Source organism: Bos indicus x Bos taurus, chromosome 3 (genome assembly GCF_003369695.1).
Source record: "Bos indicus x Bos taurus breed Angus x Brahman F1 hybrid chromosome 3, Bos_hybrid_MaternalHap_v2.0, whole genome shotgun sequence".
NCBI classification, from domain to species: domain Eukaryota; kingdom Metazoa; phylum Chordata; class Mammalia; order Artiodactyla; family Bovidae; genus Bos; species Bos indicus x Bos taurus.
In genome coordinates, this window is record NC_040078.1 from 42,485,377 (window position 1) to 42,512,456 (window position 27,080).

Here is a 27,080-nt window from a genome sequence, read left to right on the forward strand (position 1 = left end):
AAGCCCTCACTGTATAGCATAGATTGATGGTAAGGAAGAGACTGCTTGGATAAGAGTATGTTTGAGAAGATGGGATGAGTGGGATCTGGGGTTTTGTGAAGTTAGTTTAAAAAAGAATTTCTTCTGATTAGAGGTAAAAATTTGGAAGGATAATGGTCAGATGTTTTTGGTCTTCATTTCCTGTACGCTGAGATGATAGAGAACAAGGTGAGAAAATAATTTGAGGTTAAATATCTGGAGATACTTTGAGATTTGTTTATGAGGTAAAATAATGAGTAGGAGGATTTACAGTGAGGATCTTCAGTGTCGAGACATTTCCAAGTCTCCTGCTAGCTCCTCTCTCCTGATCAGTTTTGCTGTCCCCGGGCCCTGAGAATCATTCTTTCCCTTACATTCCCTAAGCCCTCCAGAATCTGTTCCGGTAACTTAAATTCACAGTGGTCTTTTCAGTTCATCAAACTAATAGACAACGCAGGCTGTTGTTGTTGTTCACTCACTCAGTTGTGTCCAACTCTTTGCAACCCCTTGGACTGCAGCACACCAGGCTTCCCTGTCCTTCATCTCTCAGAATTTGCTCAAACTCATGTCCATTGAGTTGATGATGCCAAGCAACCATGTCATCCTCTGTTGCCCCCTTCTCCTCCTGCCCTCAATCTTTCCCAGCATCAGGGTCTTTTCCAATGAGGCAACTCCACATCAGGTGGCCAAAGTATTGGAGCTTCATCAAATGAATAGACAATCCAGGTAAAGACTTTTTAACAGAAATTTTATTGGAAGAATTTTGATAACAATCATTTATTATTCTTTTTAAATATATCTGAGGTTAAACAAAATACATGAATGTCTTCAAGTAGAAAAAAGTGAAATACACATTTGGAATTTGTTGTTCTTAGGCAAATCAAAATTGCTCACTCTAGTATATTCAAACCAAATTACAATATAGTCTTTGACATTCCAACCTAGCCTTGTGCTCAAATGTTTATTTAGAAATGTTTTGATGATGTACTCTTCACCAAAGGAATCAAACCCAAATCAAACTTGGCCATATGTTTAAACCATTAAAGACAGGGAGGTAAAGTGTTGTAGGGGTATTTAAAATATACCAAGAAGGGATTTGGCAGCTTTTCATTCACAGTATTTCTGATATAGAAGACTCATTCTGTTTGTTGATCAGACTCACAAATGTTGGGGCAAAATATCACTTGGGCAGATATATCACTAAATTTGTTGCTGTTAGAGGAAGCGATGAGACTACACAACAAGCTCTTGACAGGATATGTTTAGTTCAAAACAGAATACTGAGTCTAACTGACATATGATACATAAAATTCATATACATTCAAAACAAAGATTTTTAAGAGAAGTTTTACATTGGCAGCAGTAATGAAAAGAGACAAAATAAGAAACAGAAGCTCTACTAAAATTTAGTATTTAGAGGGGCAAAAGAAGATATAAACTACCGTAGGAATATTTAAATCAGTTCATGAATACATGTAGTGTTGCTTTTATAGAAGCACTTTGAAGATAGACATTTGAAAGAGTTTTGGATGAAAATGCATCTGGGATAAATGAAATAGAATGTTATACACAGGCCCTTAAAGTGTTGGATAATAGGAATATGGCAATTTCCTATAAAAAGAGAGACTGTGGTTTCTCATTCAAAATACACAAAATACAAACTCAGGTGATCCAGGCTCCACTGTCCCAGTTCTACCAAATTGCTGTCCTAACACAGCTTGCAAAATGGAAAACATCTCTGTATTCCCACTGTTCCTGTATTAAAATGAAGGAGTAGCTTACAGGGTGACTTTAAAAAAAAAAAAAAAAAAGGCCATAGTGAATATAAAGTCACTTATCAGTGCAAAAATGCCAAAGAAAAGTTAAGATGTCTTCTGTAATAAACAGTAAATTACTGGTTTTACCTTACTTGTGTATCCACTGCTGCCTACAATAGTTACTCACTGGTTAACCAAACATTTAACTGAACATGTAAGTGTAAATTCATGCTAAATTTGGTGATAATAGGATGTATGAGACAAAGACATTCTTTTTTTTTACAGACTTTCCACCATGATCAAAGTTACAAATATTAAAATTTTCAAAGCCATGGGAAGAGTTCACAGTTAAATATTAAGTTTAAGCATAGATTAATACTAATTATGAAATATATTTCTTCCTTTTGAAGAGCTATAAAGTCTATAAAATGTAATGTAAATCAAATTGTACAAATCCCTCTCATGCAGTGCAAAATCATCTGTACTTCTTAGAAGACAACTTCCTACCAATTAATTTAATGTCTCTTGGCCAGGAGGTGTTCCTCTTCACTCACACTGGCACTGACACTTGAGTCAGTCCCTTTTAAGCAGTTAACTCTGTATCAAGAAAACATTTTACATTTTTCAAAAAAATGGTCTCAAAAGTGCTTAAAGGACCTCTGATTATTCATTTTAGTCTGCAGAGTTTAAGTTAAATGGCAAAGGTAGTAAGCGTAGGAGAGGATCCAAAGAAGGAATGAGTCTAAACAAACGCTTTGTGCTGTGCTTAGTCACTCAGTCGTGTCCAACTCTTTGCGGCCCCATGGACTGTGCGATTTCCCAGCAAAAATGCTGGAGTGGGTTGCCATTTCCTTCCCCAGGGATCAAACCTGCATCTCCTGCTTGGCAGGCGGATTTTTTACCACTGAGCCAGCTGGGAAGCCTCATAATTGTATGGGAGAGTGTATTTAAGTCTGATATAACTTCCTGGATCTTTAAATCACTATAGAATGACATACAAAAAACAGAGTAGTTGTCACTAAAAAGTACTCGATCTAGAATCAGTACTCTACTACTGGCCATTCCCCAGTCAGTTCATTTACATTCTCTCAAAACAGCCTCCTCATCTGTAAAATGGAGTTATGAATTTCTTCCTCATAAGCATATTAGGAGAATCAGAAAATAAAATACATTTGAAAAAGATCTATCAATCAAAATCATGCAACATTTTTTTTTAATGAAAATATAAGGGTTTTACATGTGATAACATGAAAGAGGCCATACAGAGAGCCTGATACATAAATACTTAACAAAAGGGTGTTCTTTCTGTATAATCTGTAGTTAGGAAACGGTGAAACATAAACCAAAGATACCCTCGTCAAAGACACATTGATTTATAGTAAATAAAACTACGCTTATCTGCAAATACTTTTTTGCCATAATTTTTCATTGTCTTGATTCTGTGGTAGAGATCTAGATCATGAAGACTTTTGGGGGATCATGTCTTCAAACAATCTTCTCTGAATAAAACTTACATTGAATGTTCTTCGACGAATAAAATCATTTCCTTTTTTTTGCCAAAGTTCTTGTGAATTGAAAAATAATTTGTTTTGAAGACAGTGACAAAAAGAAAAACAAAGTTTAACTTTCTCAAGGTAATGCTTTTAATGAAGAGTTGAACGTTGCAATTTAGCATTTGGGATTCTCTGTAAGACTTCAAAATTCTACCCTGTTAAAATTTTTGTTTTGTTCTATACAACATTTAATGCCCAATTTTGTGTGGCTCTGAGAATAATGTTAAGAATTCAAGATCCCTCCAGTGGCTGAAAATTTAAAGTAATATAAGAATGAAATGATATGACCTGTGAATTAGCCTGGTTTCTAAAAAGCATCAATTCACAGAACATAAACAAAATAAACTAAGCAGGCCTTAAATTGGATTTAGTCTTGAGCAATAAACAGAAAAATTTACTCACAAGTTAAAAGTATCCAATGGAGAGATGTCACTATTTAAAAAAAAAAAAAATCAGGAACTGGTTACACAAGAGTAGAAAAGTAAAAAAGAGTAAAAAATTAATTATATCTTTCATACAGAATACTATGGAAATAATATTCTAAACCTCATAATTTGCTATGAAAAATAAGACAGTAAAACTCCATTTATAAAGTGCCTTAATGTACCAAAAATGGAGGTCAGATGTCTTTTATTTAAAAATGCTTCTTCATCACATTTACATGAAGGCAAATATTATTACACTGGAGACACAGCACAGAAGAGTAGAAAGAACTCTTGACTTGGAGTCAGAAAACCTGGATTCTGGTCTTGACTGTGCCACTATAATTATCTCTGTGACCTGGAGCAAATGACAGCATTTCTGGGCTTCAGTTTTCTCATCTGTAAAATGAGAGGTAGAACAAGACTGCTTCTACGGACAGTCTCCTTGGATGTAAAATTCTAAAATTCTATGTTCAGCGATGAATTATTTTTATTCTTAAGCCCCAGAATTATGTAAGAGGATGCTACCATATTAATAATATCTATTAAATTGATTATTCTGTAGGAGGTTAAAAAAATTATAGAACTCTGATCAACTGCATCTGGAGTCAGTGATTTGGCTGTTTAACAAAGGTGCACAAAAGTCACAGTATTTTGGCTACTGGTGTACACAAACAGGCTTTGAAGAATGCTGGAGCATTCCAGGTATACGGGAAATGCCAGTTCCATCTGTTTCCACTTCCTCGTGTCTCTGCGGAAGAGGCTGTGGGGATATGAGGAACACTGAGCTACAGATAAGCTAGACGCTGTCATTCAACAGAGCACATGAGGAGCCCACAAAAGAAAGGAGCTGTGAATAGGGTGAGCCCTTCATCTCGATCAATGTATTCTTAGATGCAAAAACACAAAACTAGTTTAGGTATATTTCTATTCAGGGAAGTTTACTTGGCAAGGTAAACATTCCCTGAACAATACAAATTTGTTCTCCAGAGTATATTTTGGTTCTTAAAATATTAGCAAAATTATATCTCAGATTTCCCCCCCCAAATTAGCCCAACATTAGAATCTCCAATAGGGACATTCTAAATATATTTTATAAGAATAGTCAAGTAGTATTTCTCAGTGAAATTATCTACTTTAGCAATACATCTGTGCCAAGAAAACTGAGAAGACAAAAGTATTTCCTAAGAGTAAGAAAAAAAAAATTGTTTTCCTGTTGTACACACAGGTTTAGGAACATTTAATTAAATCATAAATGTTAATGCCAATCTGCTAAATGATATGAATTGGAGATCTCTTATAACAGGTGCAAAATAAAGAGTTTCATCTTGGTCAAATGTCCTAAAAACCACACTCACGCACTTGTGTACTGAGAGTGTAAAAGTTAAAGTGATGCATATTTTGACAGAAAACTTCACTTGGAACGGAGGACTCAGTGAAGGGCAGACGTGGATCTTCAGTGTGCGCTGGTAAATTTTATAGGCCAATGCAAATATTACCTCTGTATGCTAAGTAGCAGTACAGTTTCACATAATTAGTTTTTAAAGGCACACATCAAAGTCCCTCCCTTGATACAAACCCGTCACTCTCCACAATATGCCAAAACCTAAAGAATGTCTCAGGCTTGGCAGTGGATGCAAACTTCCAAGTGACTCCTTATACTTACAGTGAAAAAGCAGTACCGTTATCAGCACATTTCCTTTTATATTTCCCTCTTGAAACATCTTAACAACTGTTTAGTTAAAAGCATTCTGTTGACAGGAATTTTAAGCTTCAGAACTGCCTGGCAGTACGTAAAAATACTTTGAAAATACTACGCAATCTGCAGAAAAAGGAGACTATTGATAGTTCATGGCAATCTGCAGTGGTTTAGAAAAGCATGAAGCAAGTAGTCTGTAGTTTACAGTGTATTTCATAAACTGTAGGTCAGAAGTAGGGCAATAGGTACTCTGAAACTTAAGACAAAAACAACAGTGATTTCTGCCACATCAGTGAAAAAGTGCTTATTACTTATCTTCACTCTAAACATTCATTTCCATCCTGCAGGGTTCCCCCTCCAAAAAATTAAAATATTTAAAAAATTTTTCCCTTTCAGTTAAAGGGGAATGTACATTATGAGAAAATGAAGTACAGTGGGAAAATATCTATGCAGATCAATTTCTTCGTAAAACACAGAAATATTTAAGTAGAGTGTTCAAGCACTTATCTCAAATTGCAATTTTATTTTTCAAATAAACAAGAACCTAGAAATCAACTTATTTATGAACTTCCAAGATACTTGTGTTAGGAGTTCTATATTACCACATTTACTCCATACCTTCAATACTTCAAACTCAGTAAAATGCCACTTTAGGATTCCTGAAAGCAACTGTATTTTTGCAATGCTTGCATAGGAAAACAAATTATAGGACTTGGCATTTGAAGAACGAAAAAGCAAATCAACATTGTCACAACCTTTTCTGCTTTCACTCTACATGCTTTTCCCTTTCACTAAGAGAATCTTTAAAAACAGCAAAGAAATACAGGAAAGTTTATCATAGACACAGTAGCTTTTTAGAAATTTGAAATTTAGCAAATGTGATAATTCAAAACACCTGTCTGTATAACAGAAGCATCTGCAAAGTTCTGAAAACAGTCCATAAAATAATTTAATAACCAAATTTGATTTAAAAAGCAAAATAACACCTTTTATTTTTAGATGAGAGAGCAATAAAAGGCAAATTTTTCTGTATCTAAATCTATGCTTGAAGTACACAAAAAGACATCTGTATATGTTACTAACAAGAGTCTTATTTTGTACAGAATACCCATTAAAAAAAAAAAAAAAACATACATGACCTTTGATGGAACATTTCTATGCTGGCAAATACATTTTCTGATACAAAGGCACTTTGAAAACCCAATATGGTTTGGTTCATAAGTTTGCAAGGTACAAACAATTTCACAAACATATGATTATATTGAAAAACGTCAACAACTGTGACATTACATATAAAACAGATTTCCATTTCTTTTTTTTTTTTTCTTTTTTAAAATAACACTGGTTTTGTGGGAATGAAAGCAGTGGTTTCCAGCAGCTTCAGTGAAGACATTCCAGATGATTAGAGACCCACAGTCTGAATTTCTTACTGGCTAGGATGAGGGGTGGGAGTGAGGGCATTTGAAATGAAAAAAAAAAAAAAAAAGGAAACAACAATACCGAGGAAACAATACCCTGGAACAAAACTAGAAACCTCAGAAATCAAAATGGTTTGGTGAGAAGAGCACAAAGACAAGACCAGAAGTCCAGGAGAGATCCTCTTACTTCTGACCCCTTAGCTGTAAACTCCTGGCAGAGCACGAACGGTGGACTCTGCCTGGTCTACTTGGCGCTGGGGAGGTGTAGTGACGATTTCTCTTTTTAGAAAGCTAGGTACAATGTTTAGGATTGTACAGTACCAGAAAAATTAGGTCCCCCCAAAAAGCATGGTTTCTTTTCACTCATTACATGGCCGCAAAGTCAATCTGTACATAAAGCTGTCTCACTCCGGCCTGAAAAGTTAAAAAAAAAAAAAAAAGAGAGAGAAAATTAAACAAATTATAACAGACTACATATTTCTGAAAAGTAGTAGGAAACATTTTTTTTCTTTCTTTTTGAAAAAGGGAAGAATTATTTTTCTCTTCTGTCTTTGGGAAAGAATTCTCCATTTTTTATCATAAAGTGCCAATAATTTTATTTTAGAAACAAGTATATTAATAAGTTACAAAAACAAACAAAAAGGTTCTGCATATAGCTCTACAAAAGAAAGCTGTGCTAATTACATGCCTTGCCCAAGTGAATTTTGGAAAAATGAGGTTACCCATCTACCTGTATTCTCCTAGAGAGAACACCACAGTGATTGATAAGTTGGCTATTAAAATCAGAAGTTAATGCCATCTAAATCTTCCTATGATGAATGATTTGTAAACACTGAAATAAGTAAAACCATCTATTAGTTATTGATTCCTTGACACTCCAACTCCTCCCTTCAATTTTGGATATAAACTTGCTATTCAAGGACACTGCTCTCAAAATTGCCCCCATCTCTTCTGTATCAATTTTTCTATATTTGCTGTCTACAATTCCTTTACTCTCTTCCCTCTTGAACCCATTTCAACCAAACTTTTGCTGCCAACCACTTCCCCTAAATAGCTCAGACCAGTGCTCAATTCTCAGTCCTCATCTTAGTAACCAGTCTACACAGGGGATCAGTTCCTCCTGCTGAAACACTTTTCCCACTCTTAGCTTCCACAGAATACTCACTGGTTGCCCTTTACCTCACTTATCAGTCTTTCTCAGTCTCCTTTGCAGGTTCTGCCTCCTGTCTTTGAACACTAAACACTCAAATACCCGAAGACTCAATCCTCAGATCCCTTCTTTTTTGGTACTTCCTTCTAGATGGTCTTACCCAATATTCAGACTTTGAGTACCGTCTACAGTCTCACACTTTTTGTAGGCTGAAACCTACCTATCACCTACTTGACACCGAAACACAGCTAAGCTGATCACTATCTCCTCCCCTCAAACCTGTTGATCAAGTATCTTCTCCATCTCAATTCCTCCCTCAATGTTGCAACCGCCTTTCTTTCTCTCACTCCCAACCCATTATTTGCAAAACCTGTTTGCCTCACCTCCAAAATAATGCAAATCCAGAGTCTGATCACTTTACGGCACCTCCACTGCTATCCCCTGGCCTGAGTCACTATCGTCTCTTACCTGTATTTTGTAACGGCCTACGATCTGGTTTTCACCCTTTTACCTTTGCACTCCTTTGGTCTGTTTCCAGCAGAGCAGCTATGGTCCTGTCGCTATCACTCAAACCCAACAACAGTTTAATCTCCCTTTAGTCCTTCAGTCTGAGTCCTTACAGTGGCCTTTAAAGCCCTCCCATGATCTGGTCCCTGATTCCCTCTCTTGTTTTATTTTGTACTCTTCTCCCTTTGGTCACTCTGTTCCAGCCACAACTGGCCCTTCTGCCTGGAACAATGGTCCTCAAGCCTGCCACGTGACATATTCCCTCTCTTGTCATATCTCTACTCATATGTCAGTAAGGCTTACCCTGACCATCCTATATCAAATGCAGTCAATTCATTCATCCAACAAATACATTTTGTGCATCTCTTAGATTCCTGGTACTGTTCTGTCCCCTGGGAATACAATAGCCAACAAAACAGGTATAAAATACCTTGTGCTCATGGAGTTTATAAGCTATTGGGAACTAGGAAGGAGAGGGAGATTATAAACAATCAAGTATATATAGTATGTCAGATGAGGTGATGAGATAGAGATCATCTATCTATACATCTATCCATCCATAAAGAAAAAAAAATACAAAGCTTGGTGCAAGAAATGGTAAATGCTTCAGCACCTCTGGTCTCCCTACTCTGCTCTTCTTATCTTTAACACTTATCACTTTCTAATATATCATAAAACTTCTTTGCTGTGATACTGTTTATTGTCACTCTCCATTGATAACAGACTCTCTCTGAAATAAAAAGATTGTCTATTTTTTCACTGCTGACTCCCAGGACCTCAAGTAGTGCCCACCACACAGTAAGTGATTAACAAACATTTGTTGGATGAAGTGAAATTGTACAAATTTCCTTCTTTCAAATAAACAACTTGAAAAACATTAAAGCATACAATCAGTTACAATAAGCACTCTGTCAGTAACACAGAATGAAAAGTAAATTAGAACATTTAAAACAAAGGAAAATCCAGAGTGGGGGGATAAAATAATGCTACCTTTTCATAGGAATTTCTGGGCTCCTCAAAGCATTGCTTCTAGCATGGCTTTCTTTCCCTCTAGCATTCAAGTTGGAGGGCTCTGCCCAACACTATAAATGCCCAAAGAGGCAGGAGCTGCTCAAATGAAATAAAAAGCCCGATAACACCCCAGTGCCTTTCCAGCACAGAAAACATGCTAGCTTTTTTTTTTGTCTCATTAAAAAGGAAAAAAAAAATCCTTGCTGTGGTAAAGTTAAAGTTCTCTGAAAATGCATTTAATAGCACGTACTCCTTAAAGAGGTCTGTGGCAGAAAAAAGATAGAACTTAGTATCTTATGACTTTAAGCTAAAAACTGAAACAGAATCTCAGTGTTTCTAATTTTAGAATTGTGGATAAATATCAATCCTACCTATCTCACAAAACTGTTGTGTATTCACCCAGTATTTGACATTTAATAACCCTTGTTACGTAACAGGCACTATTGTAAGGATCATGTGTGAATATATGAGAAAGATTTTACATGCTATAAAAAACTTATGATTGATTATATTTGATTTACTCAACCCAGATGGGCCCCAAAATAACTGTACTTAGGAAACCCTTTTGCAAATTTCTTGTATATCTAACCTCAAGTTGTTGTTCAGTGGTCAAGTCGTATCTAACTCTTTATTGCCCAAATAAACTGGCTTAATTTCTTTTCAACAAACTTGTTAATGAAAGTTAAATGGACAAAATAAGTTGGTCTCCCATTATTATTTCTGCCACTTTCCTAAATCCTGGCCCAAATACAGTGAAGACGGTAATAAGAAATGAGGTAGCCCAAGGCAATAAAAAAAAAAAGGAGAAAAACAAAGAGGCTAGGTAAATTGATCTTTGCATAATCATGAGTTAATTACTCAAGCTGGTCACTGTTTCATACAAAAGCTCTGTCTAACAGGAAAAGTGATGTGTTTCATCCATCTGGCTGGATGGGCACAGCTCTGTCTCCCAGGTTCCCATTTTCCTTTCTCAATTTCCTTCAAAGTAGAGAGAAAAAGCGAAATTTTCAAAGACTCCTTATAGTATGTCACCTACTTTCTGAACACAAACTAGGTTTCCTATACCGTTTATTCTCATGACAAATACTCCAGGAGATCAAAATGGTGCTTGGTTCCCTTAAATATTCTACTACAGGGATGACATTAGCACTCAGAGGCCTGCTGAGGGTTGTCCTTCAAAAAAGTGAAAACCATAGAATACTTGTATCTTATATCCTGAGAATCAGGTACAAACCATAAAAAAAATCAGTTAAAACTTTTTAAAATAGGAAAGACAGTTATTTTTAACACCTATGCTTCTAAGAAAATAACTGTTAACATTATGTCATAGACTTAGAATATTTGCCATAAATATTCATTGCTGTGGCAAGGAAAATAAATCAGCAATAAAAATTTAGAAAAATAAACAAGAATATGGCTATAGAAAATTACTGAGTGTTTGTATTTCTCTACCAATTCTCAAAAACTACAGAAACTTTCTACTTTAGTTTTTGACTGAATGTATTATATTAATCTTTACCCCATAAAAATGAATTTTTTAAAAACTGCCTTAGTCTTTCATGTGAAAACAAAATCATCTCAGAATTCATGAAATAGTGACTGAATATGATGAAATTACAAGTCATGAAGAATCAAGTGGGTCTGGGCTCCTTTTTCTATAAACTGGGGCTAATACCCCACCTGTCTTATAAGGATAGACTAACACATTAGGCACCCATCGCAGTGCTTGGCATGTGGGGGGCTCTCAATAAGGCTCGCTGCTGATGCTGTTGTTATTTCTACCACCATCAACAAATGAGCACTTAAACCCTGTGGATTAATGAAAAACAACCAATACTTACAAAAGATTAACAGCCCCCCACAAACAGGAAAGGGTGGAAAAAACAGCTCACCACCTGGAAGGCTGGATAGCTTTTTCCTCCTTTCTACTCTCACCTCCCAGGAGACACAACAAGGTGGGGTGATGTCTGCTGTCAGAAACACTGAAGGGATTATGCATGCAGGAGAGTGGTGGAGGTGGGAGGTTCTGAATCTTGGGGACCTCTCAACTGGGCTAGTGAAGAGGCTCTTCAGCTTCCTTCTGGGTATCAGTGTGAACTTCTCTTTTGAGCCTAGAGACTAGAGCATAGAAGGCTGAAGCAGGAAGCTGAGGAGTTAGGACTTAACAGGCAGAAACAGGCCAGAAGAGAAGAAAAAATGGAAAATATCAAGATACAGGTTCTGTTGAAGAGTAAATAACATGCATTAAGTTAAACTGTCTTTTCTGCTTTGTGGAGCTGAGGAGGGTTATGAGCCCAAGCATATTCTAGATTTTTCTTCTAACTTTATTTCTAAACAAAAGTGTGTCTAAAAAATTAACCGATGATGTCAGCCAGTTCAAAACGAGAAACATAAAATGATAACTGCCTTCCTCATCCAGTTCCCACGTCCACATCCTGTTCAGATACTAAATGTAAATAATGTTTTCTAGTTCATCAATTCCTTAAAAATACATCATTTTTAAAAAGTTAGTGCATGCAATGAGGAGAATGGACTTCTTCAATGTCAACAAAAATCTTGTAGTTTAAAACTGGATTATCACTTAACTAATAATCCCAAAGAAATATAAGAGACTTCTACCAGTTCACTTGTGTTATTCTACATTCGTGACAGCAACCCAGCTGCCTTAACCATTCATGATTAAATTATAACTATGGAAAATGAGAATAAAAAGACATGCTTAATGTACAGTTCCAAAAAGAGTCACAAAGCTTACAGATTTATAAACAAAACAAAAAGCTACAGTTCTCAAATTTAATGTTAACCTCAAAGTTATCTCCATACAAATTTTAACAAGAACAACTTAAAAAAAATTTTTTTAATCAATTTAAGATCAGCTCTAAGAAAAATATTTTAAAATATCATAGAAGCACCAGGTATTGAGAAAATTCTTCTTTTGGTCTTTTGGAACTAAGGCCACCAGTATTTAAAGTCTTTCTACAAGAAAACTACTTAAAGCATTAGTGTTATTTTTTTCTAAAAAATGAAGCAATCTGAGTTTTATTACTTTTGGTAAGTAAAATCTATGATTAAGATATAGTTTAAATATTTTAAAAATGTAAAAAAACTTAAATTTCAATTCACAAATTGAAAATGTTACTGCAAGCCCTAGGATATACTCATAGCATAATGAATATGTGTGATGAGGGCATAAGCAGAAAAGGAAAATAATTTAAAAAAAAAAACCCTTCAATTTCACATATTTCAAAACCAAAATAACTATCACACATCAACTTACAATTATTAAATGTGTGTAATGAAAGTTATGAGTAGGGTGACTTCACTCTCCCCACTGGGAAAAATGTGTTGAACCATTTTCACTGAAAGCCTAAGACAGTCTCTGGTCTTTGCAAGGAATGAAATCAAGCTGGTTTGACCTTAGCTGATAAAAAGACTTAAATATGTTTTAGAGCTGAAAATTTTCAAAACCCAAATACAGCTTCCAAAACCAAAGCAGCAGCTGAGTAAACTTTCAATTTCAGCCATTTTCAAAGCCAAGATTTCTACAGTTACCAGAAGAACCTCCCTCCACATACTTCAATTACAACTTCAGCAGTTCTTAGCATAGACACCACTGCTTGTGCATCTCTAAACCTGTAAATCACACTCCTTTCTCAGAGGGAGAACTGTGACTTAAGTGCCAAAGTTTTAGGACAGCATGAGGCATTCTAGAGCTGGACAGACGGCCATGCTGTGAGGGTGGAAGGTCATGGTACAACTAGGAGAAGATTGATAGACTGAAGGAAAGAATCATGATCTAGAAATGGCAGTGGAAAGCAAGGTTGTTGAAGGCTACTGAAGGCTAGCCACGCTCTCCTTTTTGCCTCTGAAAAAGGGAGGAAGTGTGAGAAGGATTCTGACTTACTGTGAAGGTGCATTATGAAACTCATAATAGTATAGATTTCTTACCGCATCTGCTAAGAAAAGACTTGGTTCTTCAAAGTCTAGGGTAAATAAATGGTACCAGTGTATTGTTTTGCAGTAGGTAAGTCTTGCTGTTGCCTTCGTTATAAGACCATTTCATTAATTATTCCAAAGGCACATAACCATACATCTCTCTTTTATTAGACAAGAGAGATCACTTAATTTAAGCTAAGGTCCTGAATTTAAACTGTCCATCTGTCCCTCTCTCTATTTCTCATTTGTATATGAGGCTTAGAAGGGTCTTTAAGGCTTTAGAGAGAAAGTAACAATTGAATTAGACCTTTACATTAGAGTAGGATTTTTGTCTCATACAGATAAGTAGATAGTCTAGTGAGGCTGGAGTATGAAGTACATGGCAGTGAATAATAGCAGTAGAGAAGCTGAAAAGTTAATTGGGTCATGCTAGAAAGTTTAGGCTTTATCCTGGTGGTAATGAGGAGCCACCGAAATTTTATTTTTTAACTTTTTATTTTGAAAAGACTTAAGACAAAAGAATAGCACAACAAATACCTATCTACCCATCACTTATATAAAACAATCACTAACATTTTGCCATATTTGCTTTTTTTTCTGTATGTGTATTTATTTGTAATCCTTTTCACTTTTGCTGAAGCACTGGAAAGTTAGACATCCTGATGCTCTGCCACTAAAGCTTTCGGCATGTATCTCCTAAGAACATGAGTATTCTTCTATAGCCACAATACTATATCATACCCAAGAAGTTTAACACCTACACAATTATGTGAACTATTATGTATCTATATTTCAATTTCCTGATTACCCAGCAGTTTCTTTTGTGATGTTTCTCCCCAGTTTAAGGTCCAATCAGGCACCACACACTGCATTTAATTGTGAAAGTGAGTGAAAGTGAAGTCACTCAGCCGTGTCCGACTCTTTGCGACCCCATGGACTGTAGCCTATCAGGCTCCTCCATCCATGGGATTTTCCAGGCAAGAGTGCTGGAGTGGATTGCCATTTCCTTCTCCACTTTAAAGTCTTCACTTTAATTGTGAAGTCTCCTCTAATTTAGAAAAAGCCCCTATAATTCCTTTTATTCCTTTCATGACACCTTTTAAGAATCCAGGGTGACAGGCCACAAGCTGGGTTTGTCTGGTTGTTTACTAGTGACTGGATTTACATTAACCGTTTCTGGCAAGAGTACCACACAGGTCATGTATACTTCCCACTGCATCACATCAGGAGGCTTGGGTCAGTTTTTAAGCACAGACTTTTATGGCATGGAATCAGTTTCCACATTAGATTTATGTTAGATAAATCTGGCAGCAGTGTCAACATCTACATTTTCTGACAAATATTTCCAGCAAACCAGACCCCCCTCCAAAAAAAAAAAATCTGTGGTCTCTCTCTCCTCAGATACTCTTGACATGATGTGCTTATTTTCCCAGTACATTCAGAATAACCTAATAATCACTTTTAGTTTATCGGTCACTATGTCAACTCATGATGGCATAAACATTACCTCATATAATTTGGTTGCAGCCATGAACTAACTAATTCATGATTCCATATAAAGAATTAAGAAAAACTCAAGAGCATCTTAAGTTATTAAATCACAAAGAAGGAGCAGTGGCTTTGCTATTGACAAAAATGTTAAGAGAGTTTGCTTTAAGTTAAAGCGACTGACCAGGCATTATTCTTATTCCAAATACTATCTTAGAATTCCTAGCTTCAAACAGCATTTAACATGTCTTATAAGGAGTATACAGTAAGGGAGAATCTATTTTTTCATAAAGGACCTCAAATCAGCTCAATGATGAATAAACAGGACTATCTTCATTAAGAGTATTCACTAAAGCAAGGATCTCCCAAATTTAACTCTGTGATTGAAAAAATCTTTTATATGTACCTCACAGTGTAGAATATATATATATATATATATTTAATATGTTAAATAGTAAATATTTTTAAAACTAGTAGATACAATAAATTCTTAGACCCTTAAAAGAGGTTAGTAAAAATATCATACCTGAGTAAAAATGTTATGTGTTTGGCTTAAAATCCACCTGGCATCAGCATCAGGCGCTACTACTAATTTCAAGGTCCCAACATAAACATCAGAACATAAGGTCCAGAAATGCTGTTCTTGTAAACTGTAAACTCCTTGCAACTGCTGCACCTAAAATATGAAGAGCAGATATTAACATGAAATCAAATATAAGTGGATGCAACTTAAATCATTACACATCAGTAAACATGGATTCTACCCTCTAAAGAAAAACGTGGGCTGGTGGGGTGGGTTTGAACTGATTAACAAATACCTATTGAATACTTACTATGTGCTGGTACTATGACACATAGTAAGGAAATATAAATGAACACCTACCAAAATTTGTAGGGCATAGGTGAGAGAGTGCCTAGGGGAAATTTACATTTTCAAATACAGCTGACGGGAGAACAGTGCAGGGGAAGGGACACCAGCCTGCCTCTCAGTCAAAAATCTGAGGATGCAACCAACCATGGATCATGTAGTACTGTGGTATTTACTACTGAAAAAAAAGAAAAAAAATTTCATGTGTAAGTAGATCGTGCAGTTCAAACCTGTGTTGTTCAAGAGTCAACCATACATCAATCAGAGGATAAACATAATTACAAATGAGCTAAGAAATTAGGAAAAGAACAACAAAGTCAACTTAAGAAATAAAAAGGAAAGAAATAAAGGATGGGAAGCAGAAATGTGGAAATGATGGAATTCTCAATGTCAAAACACTACTTCTTTGAAAAAAATCAGTGAGCTAGAGAGTCAGTGTTTTATACACAGTGGGGACATATTTTAGACAGGATGAGTCTTCATTGTGTACAACTGTCAGAAACTACAGGATCTTTGCACTCCCAGGACCCAGGAAACTAAATGCCAACATATACCCTTCCCCAACTCATGTGACAACCAAAAACTGGAGGGATGGCTCTAAGTCTTTCCAATGGCTCCTTAAGTGTTCCTCGCCCTGAGGTTGAGAACCAGTGACAAGACAAACTCTGATGGAGTTAAAAAAATAAAAATAAATATGTAATTAAACAAAGTACAAAATGAAAAAGAAAACTACCAATAACTGATTTAAAAAACCATAAAAGGGAATACTATATGAATGTATCAACATATGTGTATACAATATATTACAACTGAGCAGAATCCTAATCCTTCTCACCATCTCTAATGCTATCAGTCCAGTTAAAGCCACTCTAGTTTGATTAAGCGGTCTCCCTATTGCTAGCCTTGCATCTACCTCTTCATCTAGTCTCAAAGTAGGAGCCCAAGTGAGATTCTGTTGCTTTAAGTCAGATGCTTTCATTCTGCTCAAAATCCTCAGTAGAGTCCCATCTTACTCTGAACCAAAACCAATGCTTCCACAATAACTCACATGGACCCATGTGATGTGGCCGCTTGTTATTTACCACACTTACGTCATCTCCTCCTCCTCCTCCCCTCCTTGCTTCCTCTTCCCCTGCTATAGCAGCATTCTCACCACTCTTTGAAGAATCTGAAACACTCCTGTCTCGGGGTATTTGCTATTCCCTCTGCTTGGAGTGTCCTTCCTTCCACAATAATGACTGGTCTACTTTATGTGGGCCTTTACTCAAACGCCAAGGTCTCAGGAAGCCTTTCTACTGTTATCCTAGCTAAAACAACATTTTCATTTTTACATTTCTCTGCTTTGTTTTACTTTTCAGCAGCTAATGACACACGCCACATTACTCATGTTATTTATATTGTTTATTGCCTGTCTACTCTGACAGAACTCAAGCTCCATAAGAGCAGGGATTTATTTTTGAGTTTTATGTTTGTATCCTGAACACCTAAAATTATAAGCATCTAAGCTTGGCGTGCTCAGTAAACAGTATATGCATGTATATAAAATGAATAAACACTCAATTTTGGTGTTTGTTTTGGCAGCACATATACTAAAATTAGAATGACACAGAGAAGATGAACTTGGCCCTCGTCCAAGAATGACATGCAATTTGTGAAGTGTTCCCTATTTTTGTGGTGGTCATTTCACAATGTACATGTATATCAAAACATCAAATTGTACACTTTAAATATATATAATTTTAATTCATCAATTTTACCTCACTAAACCTGGAAAAAAAAATAAATAATAAAACCAGAAAAACAACAAAAAACACAATTTTAAGAAACTAGACAAAAATGAATAAATTTTGGGAAATCATTTCAGAAAATACAGAAAATCCCGTAATATAAGAAAAAAACCCCAGAAAACATGAATGGACCATTAAAAACTGAACAGGTAATAAAAGTTCTCTTTCATAAAGCCCCCTCAGCCCTGCCAAGTCCCAGAGGAAAAACTTTTAAGTAACCACTTAGTTTTGCCAGAAAATAAAAAAGAGGCACTACCTCATATAAGTAAAAATAATCTTGATCCCCAACCAGATAAAGACAGTAACATATAAGCTGAATTCTCTTATGAATTAAGTAAGCTAAATCCAACAGTATATTAAAAAAATAATGTATCATGACTAAGTTAGGTTTATCCCAAGAGGGAAACAATAAACATCAGAAATTCTATTACCGTTATTCTTTAATTAATGAAGCAAAGGAGAAAAATCACACAATCATTTTAATAAAAGAATTGCAATTACTTAATAAAATTCAACCCCTATTTATGCTTAGAAGGACACTTCCTTAACTTACTAAAAGTTATCTACCAAAAATGCATAGAAAACACTTAAGGAAAAAAACATTAGATATATTCCACTGAAGATCAGGAAAATCCTTACAAAGATGCCCAAACTACTGCTATTGTTCAATATCTCTGTAAATAATAGATCTGGAAGAGATGAACTAAGATCAGAACTCAGAAGTTAAAAGAGGCTCAATGTAAAAAGATCTTTATAACAATTAGATCAACTTAAAAGAGAAAGAGGTTACTCTGTGAAGAGATTAACCACTGGTTCCTGGAAATGGTCAAGAAGCTGGATGACCAACTAAATGTTGCAGAGGAGATCAAGTGAATAATAAGATCTTTTCAAATTCTGAGACTCTCTGATTCTTAAGTAATCTATTTGGGATGTTAACTAAGAAAAGGTTGAACTTTTTATCAAAATATTTATTTTTATCAGAATCTGATGCATATAGGATTACCTTCTATGAGCTCCAAGACTCCCGGTGGGAAACTGAGACAATACCCACTGTGCCCGTTAAAAAAAAACAAAACTGCTTTTACTGGTGGACTTTCTCTTCCTCTTTCAGGACTCCAATGACAGAGCAGTGTGAAGTTGATATCCTCTACATTTTTCTAAAGAGCATCCTCACAAATGGTGTGCTGCTGCTGCTGCTGCTAAGTCGCTTCAGTCGTGTCCGACTCTGTGTGACCCCATAGACAGCAGCCCACCAGGCTCCCCCGTCCCTGGGATTCTCCAGGCAAGAACACTGGAGTGGGTTGCCATTTCCTTCTCCAATGCATGAAGGTGAAAGTGAAGTTGCTCAGTCGTGTCCGACTCTTCGAGACCCCATGGACTGCAGCCTACCAGGCTCTCCTCTGTCCATGGGATTTTCTAGGCAAGAGGACTGGAGTGGGGTGCCATTGCCTTCTCCCACGAATGGTGTAGTGAAACACCAATGCTAGTGAAACAACACGTTGACTGAAGAGATTTCTTCTACCTCCATAGAAATAGCAGCACAAGTACATTCTTGCAAGTTATTCTAAAGCATAAGTTAAGAAATGACTCTTATAGAAATTGGCATTAACTTTCCTCAAATTAAAAATGTGCAAAAGTGTAGTTACAGATGAAAGTCTATGTTGCTCTTCTTGTTCTGACAGTGTGGTGTAACAAAAAGAGCAGGAGCTTCTAAAGCCAGAATTACATGGATTAGAATCCTGATTCAGCCGCTACCATCTGTGACCTTTGAGTTATTTAAATCTTCTGAGCCTCAATTTTACTCAATTTTCCTAGGGAAAGGAATAGGAAACTTAGCCTTCATGGTTAATTTGAAGAACAGAAACAATATATGTACATCACTTAGTATAGGGGCCAGCTTAGAGTAGGCATTCACTAAATTGCCCCTTTCTCTTCCACAATTATGCTGACTGGTCCTCCCTTAAAATCATAAAACCACAAAAGTCAAATGGGCAGCATTTCACTTTCCCTATTTCAAAAAGAACTATTCTACACCTTCTCTTTTTGCCTCTGGTCTTCTCATTTCTCTGTATGATTACACTGCCCTGTAAGTCAGAGAAAAAATAGAGGCATACAGAAAAGCTCTTCTGACCCTCCAAATCTACCAGTCAACCCTCATCTATTTCAGCATTCTCTGCCTTGCCTTGTGGGATACAGTACCTCTGGCTCCTAGCTACAATTAATTCCTCCCTAATGCTTTGGATCCTATCCCTTCTCATCTTCTCAAGAACTTGATTCCTTCATTAAATTAATTTGCTTCACTACCATATCATCAATTTCTTCCTCTCAGTTGGCATGTTCCCATTAGCAACACACATGCTCCCAAACTGAACTGTGCAATACAGAAGTCACTCGACACATGTGACTAAATACATGAAAATGTAATGAAATCTAAAAACTAGTTGCACTAGCTCAAAATTATTAAGCTTCAAATGCTCAACAGCCACAGATTCCTCGTGACTTCCATACTGGACAAGGTAATTATTGAACATCTCCATTACTGGGTAATGTTCTATGGGATGCTGTTTTAACTAATTCTCTTCCCCTTCTTACTATATCCATAGCCAAGCTTTCAGCTCATTTTTCTACTCCCTTTAACAACACTTCTTAAAAGAAATGACTGTAACCACTATCTCTACTTCCCCCATTCATTTCCACCCTAATCTACTATATCAAGCTTTCACCAAATCTACTGAAAATGTTTTTATCAAAGCCATTAATGCTGTTCATGATGCCAATCAACGGTCACTTCTTTGTTTCTATTAGAATTGCCTCACAGAAACATCTGGCACAGTTGATTACTTCCTCCTTCTTCAACTTCTGGGTTTTCCAGCTTCCTTTCTATCTATGCTCTAAATCTGGAGTTGAAACTTTAGCTAAAGAATAGAGCTGAACCCTTCCATGGTAATCTCATACAATCCTAATGTTTTAAAGGCTATTTATATGTTGATGAATCAAAACTCCTAGTTCTAATCAGTCCTTAAAATTCCAGATTTGCCCATCCAAGCACTTCAGTGACATTTCACTTAGAAGTATAGTAGGCATTTCAGTCTTAACATATCCAGAATAGAACTCTTGATATGGGAGGATTTTCCACCCTCACACCTGTATCAACCTCAACAAATAGTATTAGGGTCCAGGCTAGTTGCAATTCAACACTTTTTCTCCCCACTGCTAATATAATCTATCTCTAAAAACTTATCCAAAATATCTACTTAGCTCCACTGTCATTGCTACCACTGTAGTCCAAGCCATAACTTTTCAAGTTAAATGATAATAGCTTCTTAATTGGTTTTCTTTGATTTCATTCTTCCTAGCATTTATTCTCTAATAGCAAGCAGAATAAGCTTTTAAAATTTAAGTTCTGTGACACTCTCCCTGCATAAAAGCTTTCTAATGCTTCCCACAAAATCAGAATTAAATCTAAACCTCTTAGTAGACCAACACTTCTGTATCATCTGTCCCCTGTCATTCTCTCCAGCCTTTCCAGCCACTCTTCCCTCTATCTATTATGCTTCAGCCACAGTGGCTTTTCCTCACTGTTTTTCAAATACACTAAATTAGTTCCAGCCATAGAACTTTTTGCATTAGCATTTTCCTTTGCTTGAAACACTCTTCTCCAAGATTTTCATATGTCTGGCTCCTTCTAATCAACAAGATTTCAGCTTCCTTGAATATGACATTCTCAATAAATTTGATGTCGCCATCCATGTCTACCACCTCACTTTGTTTCACTTCTATTATAGTAATCATCACTGATATTTCCTTATTTATTTCTTGTTTAGTGCCTGTGTTTCCCTGCCAGACCATAAATACTTGGATAGACCCTGTCTATCTTGTTTACCATTACACCCCTAGGACCTTAGAAGAATACATGGCATAAAAGATGGGGGGTTCACAAAATACATGTTGAAGAAATGCTTATACCATCTGCTATTCATATTTATATTTTAAAAGAGCTGCTGGATTTCTAGACTAGATGAGGACAATTTCTACCACATTTCTTTAGTGAAGCTCAATATTTTCCAATGATTTTATTCTGGTTTAAGTGGCATTCATGGTCAGCTTTTAATCTTGGAAGAAATATAAAATTATACACACATGCTACCCATATTTATAAAAGTTGAAACCCCCAACAATTTGGAAACAATTAAAACCCAATGGTTTGGAAGCACTGAAACTTACCCTCTGATAGCACTGAGGTAAAGTATTTTCCAAAAGCGGAGGAGTTCTTTGCATTAATATTCCAACAGACTCTCTTAAGAGAGGAATAACACTGTAGAAAAGGAAGACAACAAACTTATTAGAGCCACATTCTGACCATCCTATCCTGCAAGAAAGTAATAATATACCTCCTGACAGTAGAATATAACAAAGATTTATCAGAATAATATGAGGAAAAAAAATCCAGTCACTGTTCCAAATTTTTCATGGGACAAAAAAGTTATTATTTAAGGTAAAAGTAGAAGAGTTAAATGAAATATATCAGTGTATGAAAAAAGAGTTAAATGAAATACTTCAGTGTATGAAATATTAGTATAATACTAATATTATACTACTGAATAGTACTAGAGCATCTAAAAATCTAAACACAAGCAGTCATTCAACTGCCATTTAAAATATGACTTCAAAGGGCTAGACTCTTCCAAGATAATCTATAAAGCATATCATGGCTGACTGGTCCTTAACATTTATCAAACATCTACATGCATTTATCTGAACAGTTCTGTTAAGGAAAATACAAAAACAAAATTAACACAGTATATTAGTTTCATTCATCCAATGGCTTCCCAATCTGATTATGTATCAATCTTCTTTGATTATTAAAAAAAACAGAAGCCTGGATATCACCACAGATCTAGTGAAGAATCAGCACCTCTAGTGATAGGGCCCAAAAGACCGTATGAATTGATGTAATTAGTCTGTAACTGGTATTTGGAAATTAAAGCTTTAGGCTATTTAGATGGTTGAAAGTGAAAGTGAAGTCGCTCAGTCGTGTCTGACTCTTTGCAACCCCAAGGACTGTAGCCCACCAGGCTCCTCCGTCCATGGGATTCTCTAGGCAAGAATACTGGAGTGGGTTGCCATTTCCTTCTCCAAGGGATCTTCCCAACCCAGGGATCGAACCCAGGTCTCCCACATTGTAGGTAGACGCTTTAACCTCTGAGCCACCAGGGAAGCTCTATTTAGATGGTTAAATGCACACAAAACAGTTAATGGTGAGGGTGACTCTACTGCAACAGTTTTCTAAACTAGCAACACATCAAATTTACCTTAAGAGTGTGGTTTCTTTTCATTCCTAACATACTGAATGAGAATCTATGAGGAAAAGGTGAAGTATAAATATTTTTAGAAAGCCCTCCAGGGGGAGTCCAGTAAGTTACTGGAGTGAGCAGACAGTCACTGCTCTAATGCTTGATGCTGACTGAAAGGCAAGGTCAGGAATAGCTTCATTACATTTAATAGCTGAAGCCAGTGCTTTGTTTTAAACTTATAGAATCTCAATGTTTCTAGAGTAAAACCCCTCCTGATTATAGCTAAAGGTTGTGTGCATGCTCAATGTTGCCCAACTCTTTGCAACTCCATGGACTGTGGCCCGCCAGGCTCCTCTGTCCATGGAATTCTTTAGGCAAGAATACTGGAGTGAGTAGCCATTTCCTACTCCAGGGGATCTTCCCGACCCAGGGATCAAACTCGTGTCTCCTGCATTGGCAGGTGGACTCTTTACAACTGAACCACTTGGGAAACCCCAGAAACCCCATAGCTATAGGAGATAAAGAGAAAACAAAACAAAACACACACCTTTTAAGGAAGGTAGAAGGTGAAGTGGATAACTTAAAAGATTAGTGTTATTTTTGACAGACAGAAAAGAAAGAGAGGATATTAATGATCAGAGGAATAGGGACAATGCTTGTCTTGCTGTTATATTCCCAAGGAGGCCCAGTAAAGTGCTGGTCACAAAGTGGGCCCACAATACTTGTTGGTTAAATGAAAGATAAATGTATGTAGCAATTAGATGTTTTAGAATCTAGATTAAAGAAAGGAAAGGCCTCAGAGAAGAAATTAGGAAATTGTTCCCACACTTTGTGTACAGAGATAAGTAGCTGGGTTAGGAGGGTAGAAGTAGGAACAGAGACAAATAGGAAAATTAAACAGACACTGAGAGATATTGAGATATTGAGAAACTGGAGTCCAGGGAAGCAACACCAAGGGCAAGTTTAAAAATCTAAAAAGTTTGGAGAGAATAGCAGTAATGCATATAAAAGCACAACATGGACAGGAGTTGAAGACACATTCAAGTGAAAATATTCTTCAGTCAGATAGTGATTTGCTAGCCAAGAACAATTAGATGCCACCTTTAATTGCTTCTTTTCCCTTAAAACCTTCATGCTCTAAATCACCAAGTTCTCACGACTTAACCTGCTAAGCATTTCTTGCCTCCATCCCCCTCCTTCATTCTATTACATACGTCTGCAATAATCTCCGTATCATTTCACCTGGATTATCAAATAGCCTCCTAAGTGGTCCCTTTGCCTCTAGTCTTATTTTCTTAAGTCCACTGTGACAGGCAGCTTCAAAGATGGATCCCAGAGACCCCTGCCTCCCTAGTGTGTGTGCTCTTGTGTCATCCCCTCCCCTTGATCCAGTGACTTGCTCCTAATGCATCAAGTATGGCAAAAGTGATGCTTCTAAGGTAAAAGACTCTGGCTTCTATCTTTTCCACCCTCCTCTCTTGCTCTCTTGCTTGTTCAAAGCTGCCACACTGTGAGCTGCCCTAGGCAGAGGCCCAAGGCAACGGGAACTAAGAGATGCTTCTGGAGAGGAAACGAGACCCTCAGTCCAAGAGCCCCAAAGAAACTCAATACTCAGTGAGACTGGAAGTAGATTCTCCCCGAGACGAGCATTAGAATGACTACAGCCCTGGCTGACACCTTGACTTCACCGTGTGAGGGAGCCTGAGCCAGGGAGCCCAGTTAGCCATGCTCAAGTTCCTGAACCAAGGCAAAGATAATAATGTGTGTCATTTTAGCTATGCTCTTTTTGTGTAAGTTGTTATCTTACCATCGACAACTAATAGAACCATTCTGTATAAAGCTATTAGACTAATCTAACTAAAATCAGAATCTGACTCTATATTTCCCTCAAAAAAAAGGAAAATCCATTAGCAGCTCCCTACTGACTGGTGTGTTGCAGTCCTTGGGGTTGCAAAGAGTCAGACACGACTGAGCGACTGAACTGAACTGCCTGGGGAATTAGATGTAAACTCTAGCTTCACTTCCTATCATTCTTGCTTCACATTTTACGCTCTCTAAAACGTAAACACACTGTACTTCACTTTCTGCTGTTTCTTCCTTTCACGCTTTGTCTCATGCTGTAACCTCTCTAAACGTCCCTAAACTGTCCTTTAATCTGGCTTCTAGTCCTTCTTTAAAATCTCAGTGTCACCCCTTGCAGGGGATATTCCCTGATCCCAAACTGTCCTCCAAACTCTATGAAGTTCTTCTCTGTGCTCTTACAAAAAATTTGTGATATCTATAGTAAGGCTGGAGGTTAAATGGGTGGATAACAACTAGAATTGGGGTTAAGGATCTTGACAGTGAAAGAACAGTGGTTATCCTTTCATTCAACCTGAACAGTAATGTCTGTTTCTATTCACTGTGCTGTTATTAAAAAGGTGAAGGTTCCCTGGATATACCAAAAAGGCAAAAAAAACCATCATAGTAGAATAACAAGGCATAATTCAATTATGACATTCTTCTTTCCTCTCTCCATCCTCATTTCTCAGGAAAAAGAAAGGATCCATAACTAAATGCTTTTATATATCTACCTTAAACAATTTTTGTTTTCCTACTTTCCTTATTGTACTTCTCAGGAGATGAGGTACAAAAGTAGTTCCCCCAGAATAACTGTTTGAGAATAAGAAAAAAGTATTTTTTTCACATGCCCACTAACTTTAGCTATTTTGATAACTTCTTCTTCAATCCTTATCTCAAGAAACTGCTAATAATGCCTGGAGATACCTGATGTGGAAAAAATCACTCAAGTGTAAATCATACAACCTAGGTTCTAACTCTGCCATTAAACAGGTTTAGACAAGTAGTATAACCTTCCAAAACATCAGTTTTCTCATCTATAAAATAAAGGAATAGATTAAATTTCTTGGTAATTTCTTCCATCTTTATTTTCATTCAGTAAGAAAAAAAATGGTCAAAGTACAAGGAATACTAGAGAGAGAAATGTTTGGAAATGAAATATAAGTTGCCTTTGTATACTAAAAAGCAACAACATGCCAGTATCATCAACTGAGGTATACTTTGCAAACCAATCTCATCCATTACTAATTAGGTAAGTCTGCAAATAGATTTTATTATGCAATCAATACAAATAAACAATAAGTACTACATGCTTTGCTTGGCATCAGATCTTCTAGAATCAGATGGAATCTTACTCTAGAGTTGTGGAAATGGAGACCTAGTGTACCAAAGTAACTTGCTTAAGGTTAAAGCTAGTGAATGGGACAGCTAGAATAATAACAGGTCTTCTGACTACAAAATCAATTTTGAACAGTTCAAGTCTACAAACATTTACTGCTTCTTTACCATGTGCCAGGCATGTGCTAGGCACCAGAAATAAAAAGATAAATAATTCACAATGCCTTACTTCAAAGGAACTCAACAGTATTGAAAAAGCCTGTAGAGATCAATGGAAACTACAAAACAAACATTTGTTGGATTGACTCACCATTTGGAAAAAGACACACATGAATAAAAAACAACTGTAGATTAAAAGCCTGTATCCGTTTTCACTTCCCAGGAACTTCTGGCAAATGGTTTTTTAATTAGTATGTTGATAACTTACTCTTAAACATACCTTTAAAAATAAAAACTACATCTTTCCGACTTCCCTGGTGGTGCAGTGGATAAGGATCTGCCTGCCAATGCAGGGAACAAGGGTTTGACCCCTGATCCAGGAAGATTCCACATGCTTCAGAGCAACTAAGCCCATGCGCCACAACGACTGAGCCCGTGTGCCACAACTACTGAAGCCCATGCACCTCGAGCCTGTGCTCCACAGCGAGAGAAGCCACTATAATGAAAGCCTGCCACAACTAGAGAGAGCCTGCAAAAAGGCAACAGAGACCAGGTGCAGCCAAAAATTAATTAAAAAACTATACCCTTTGTAACAATGTGAGGAAGAAAGGAAGAGAAGAGAACATGGATTTTACTGTAATAAAAGGCATGCAATATGAGCAGTGATATTACTTAAGCAATAGTTATAAAATATAATCTTGCAAAAAACTTTTAAAATCTTTGTCTTAGTATACCTAAGGCTAGTTTAAGACTTTCCCCCAAAAGAGCTAAAGCACAATTAATACAAGAGAGTTAAGTCCAATCTAGATTAATCCTTAAGGAAATCAGTTTTAAAA

General features: G+C 36.5%; 1 protein-coding gene and 1 non-coding gene across 2 annotated transcripts in view; one reads left to right on the forward strand and one right to left on the reverse strand.

Annotated features, from left to right (window-relative positions):
* Window positions 1–749: 749 nt before the first annotated feature.
* The window catches only part of SLC30A7 (solute carrier family 30 member 7), a 99,670-nt gene continuing 73,339 nt past the window's right edge, over window positions 750–27,080 (reverse strand). The window contains exons 9-11 of the mRNA XM_027536379.1: window positions 21,839–21,929; window positions 15,486–15,635; window positions 750–7,281 (exon numbers count right to left, since the gene is read on the reverse strand). Coding sequence (XP_027392180.1) covers window positions 7,234–7,281; window positions 15,486–15,635; window positions 21,839–21,929 — 289 coding nt within the window. The 3' untranslated portion in view covers window positions 750–7,233. The remainder of the gene's footprint in view (window positions 7,282–15,485; window positions 15,636–21,838; window positions 21,930–27,080) is intronic.
* On the forward strand, window positions 17,393–17,498 carry LOC113890578. The gene has a single exon (XR_003510542.1). It is a non-coding gene; the product is annotated as a U6 spliceosomal RNA (small nuclear RNA).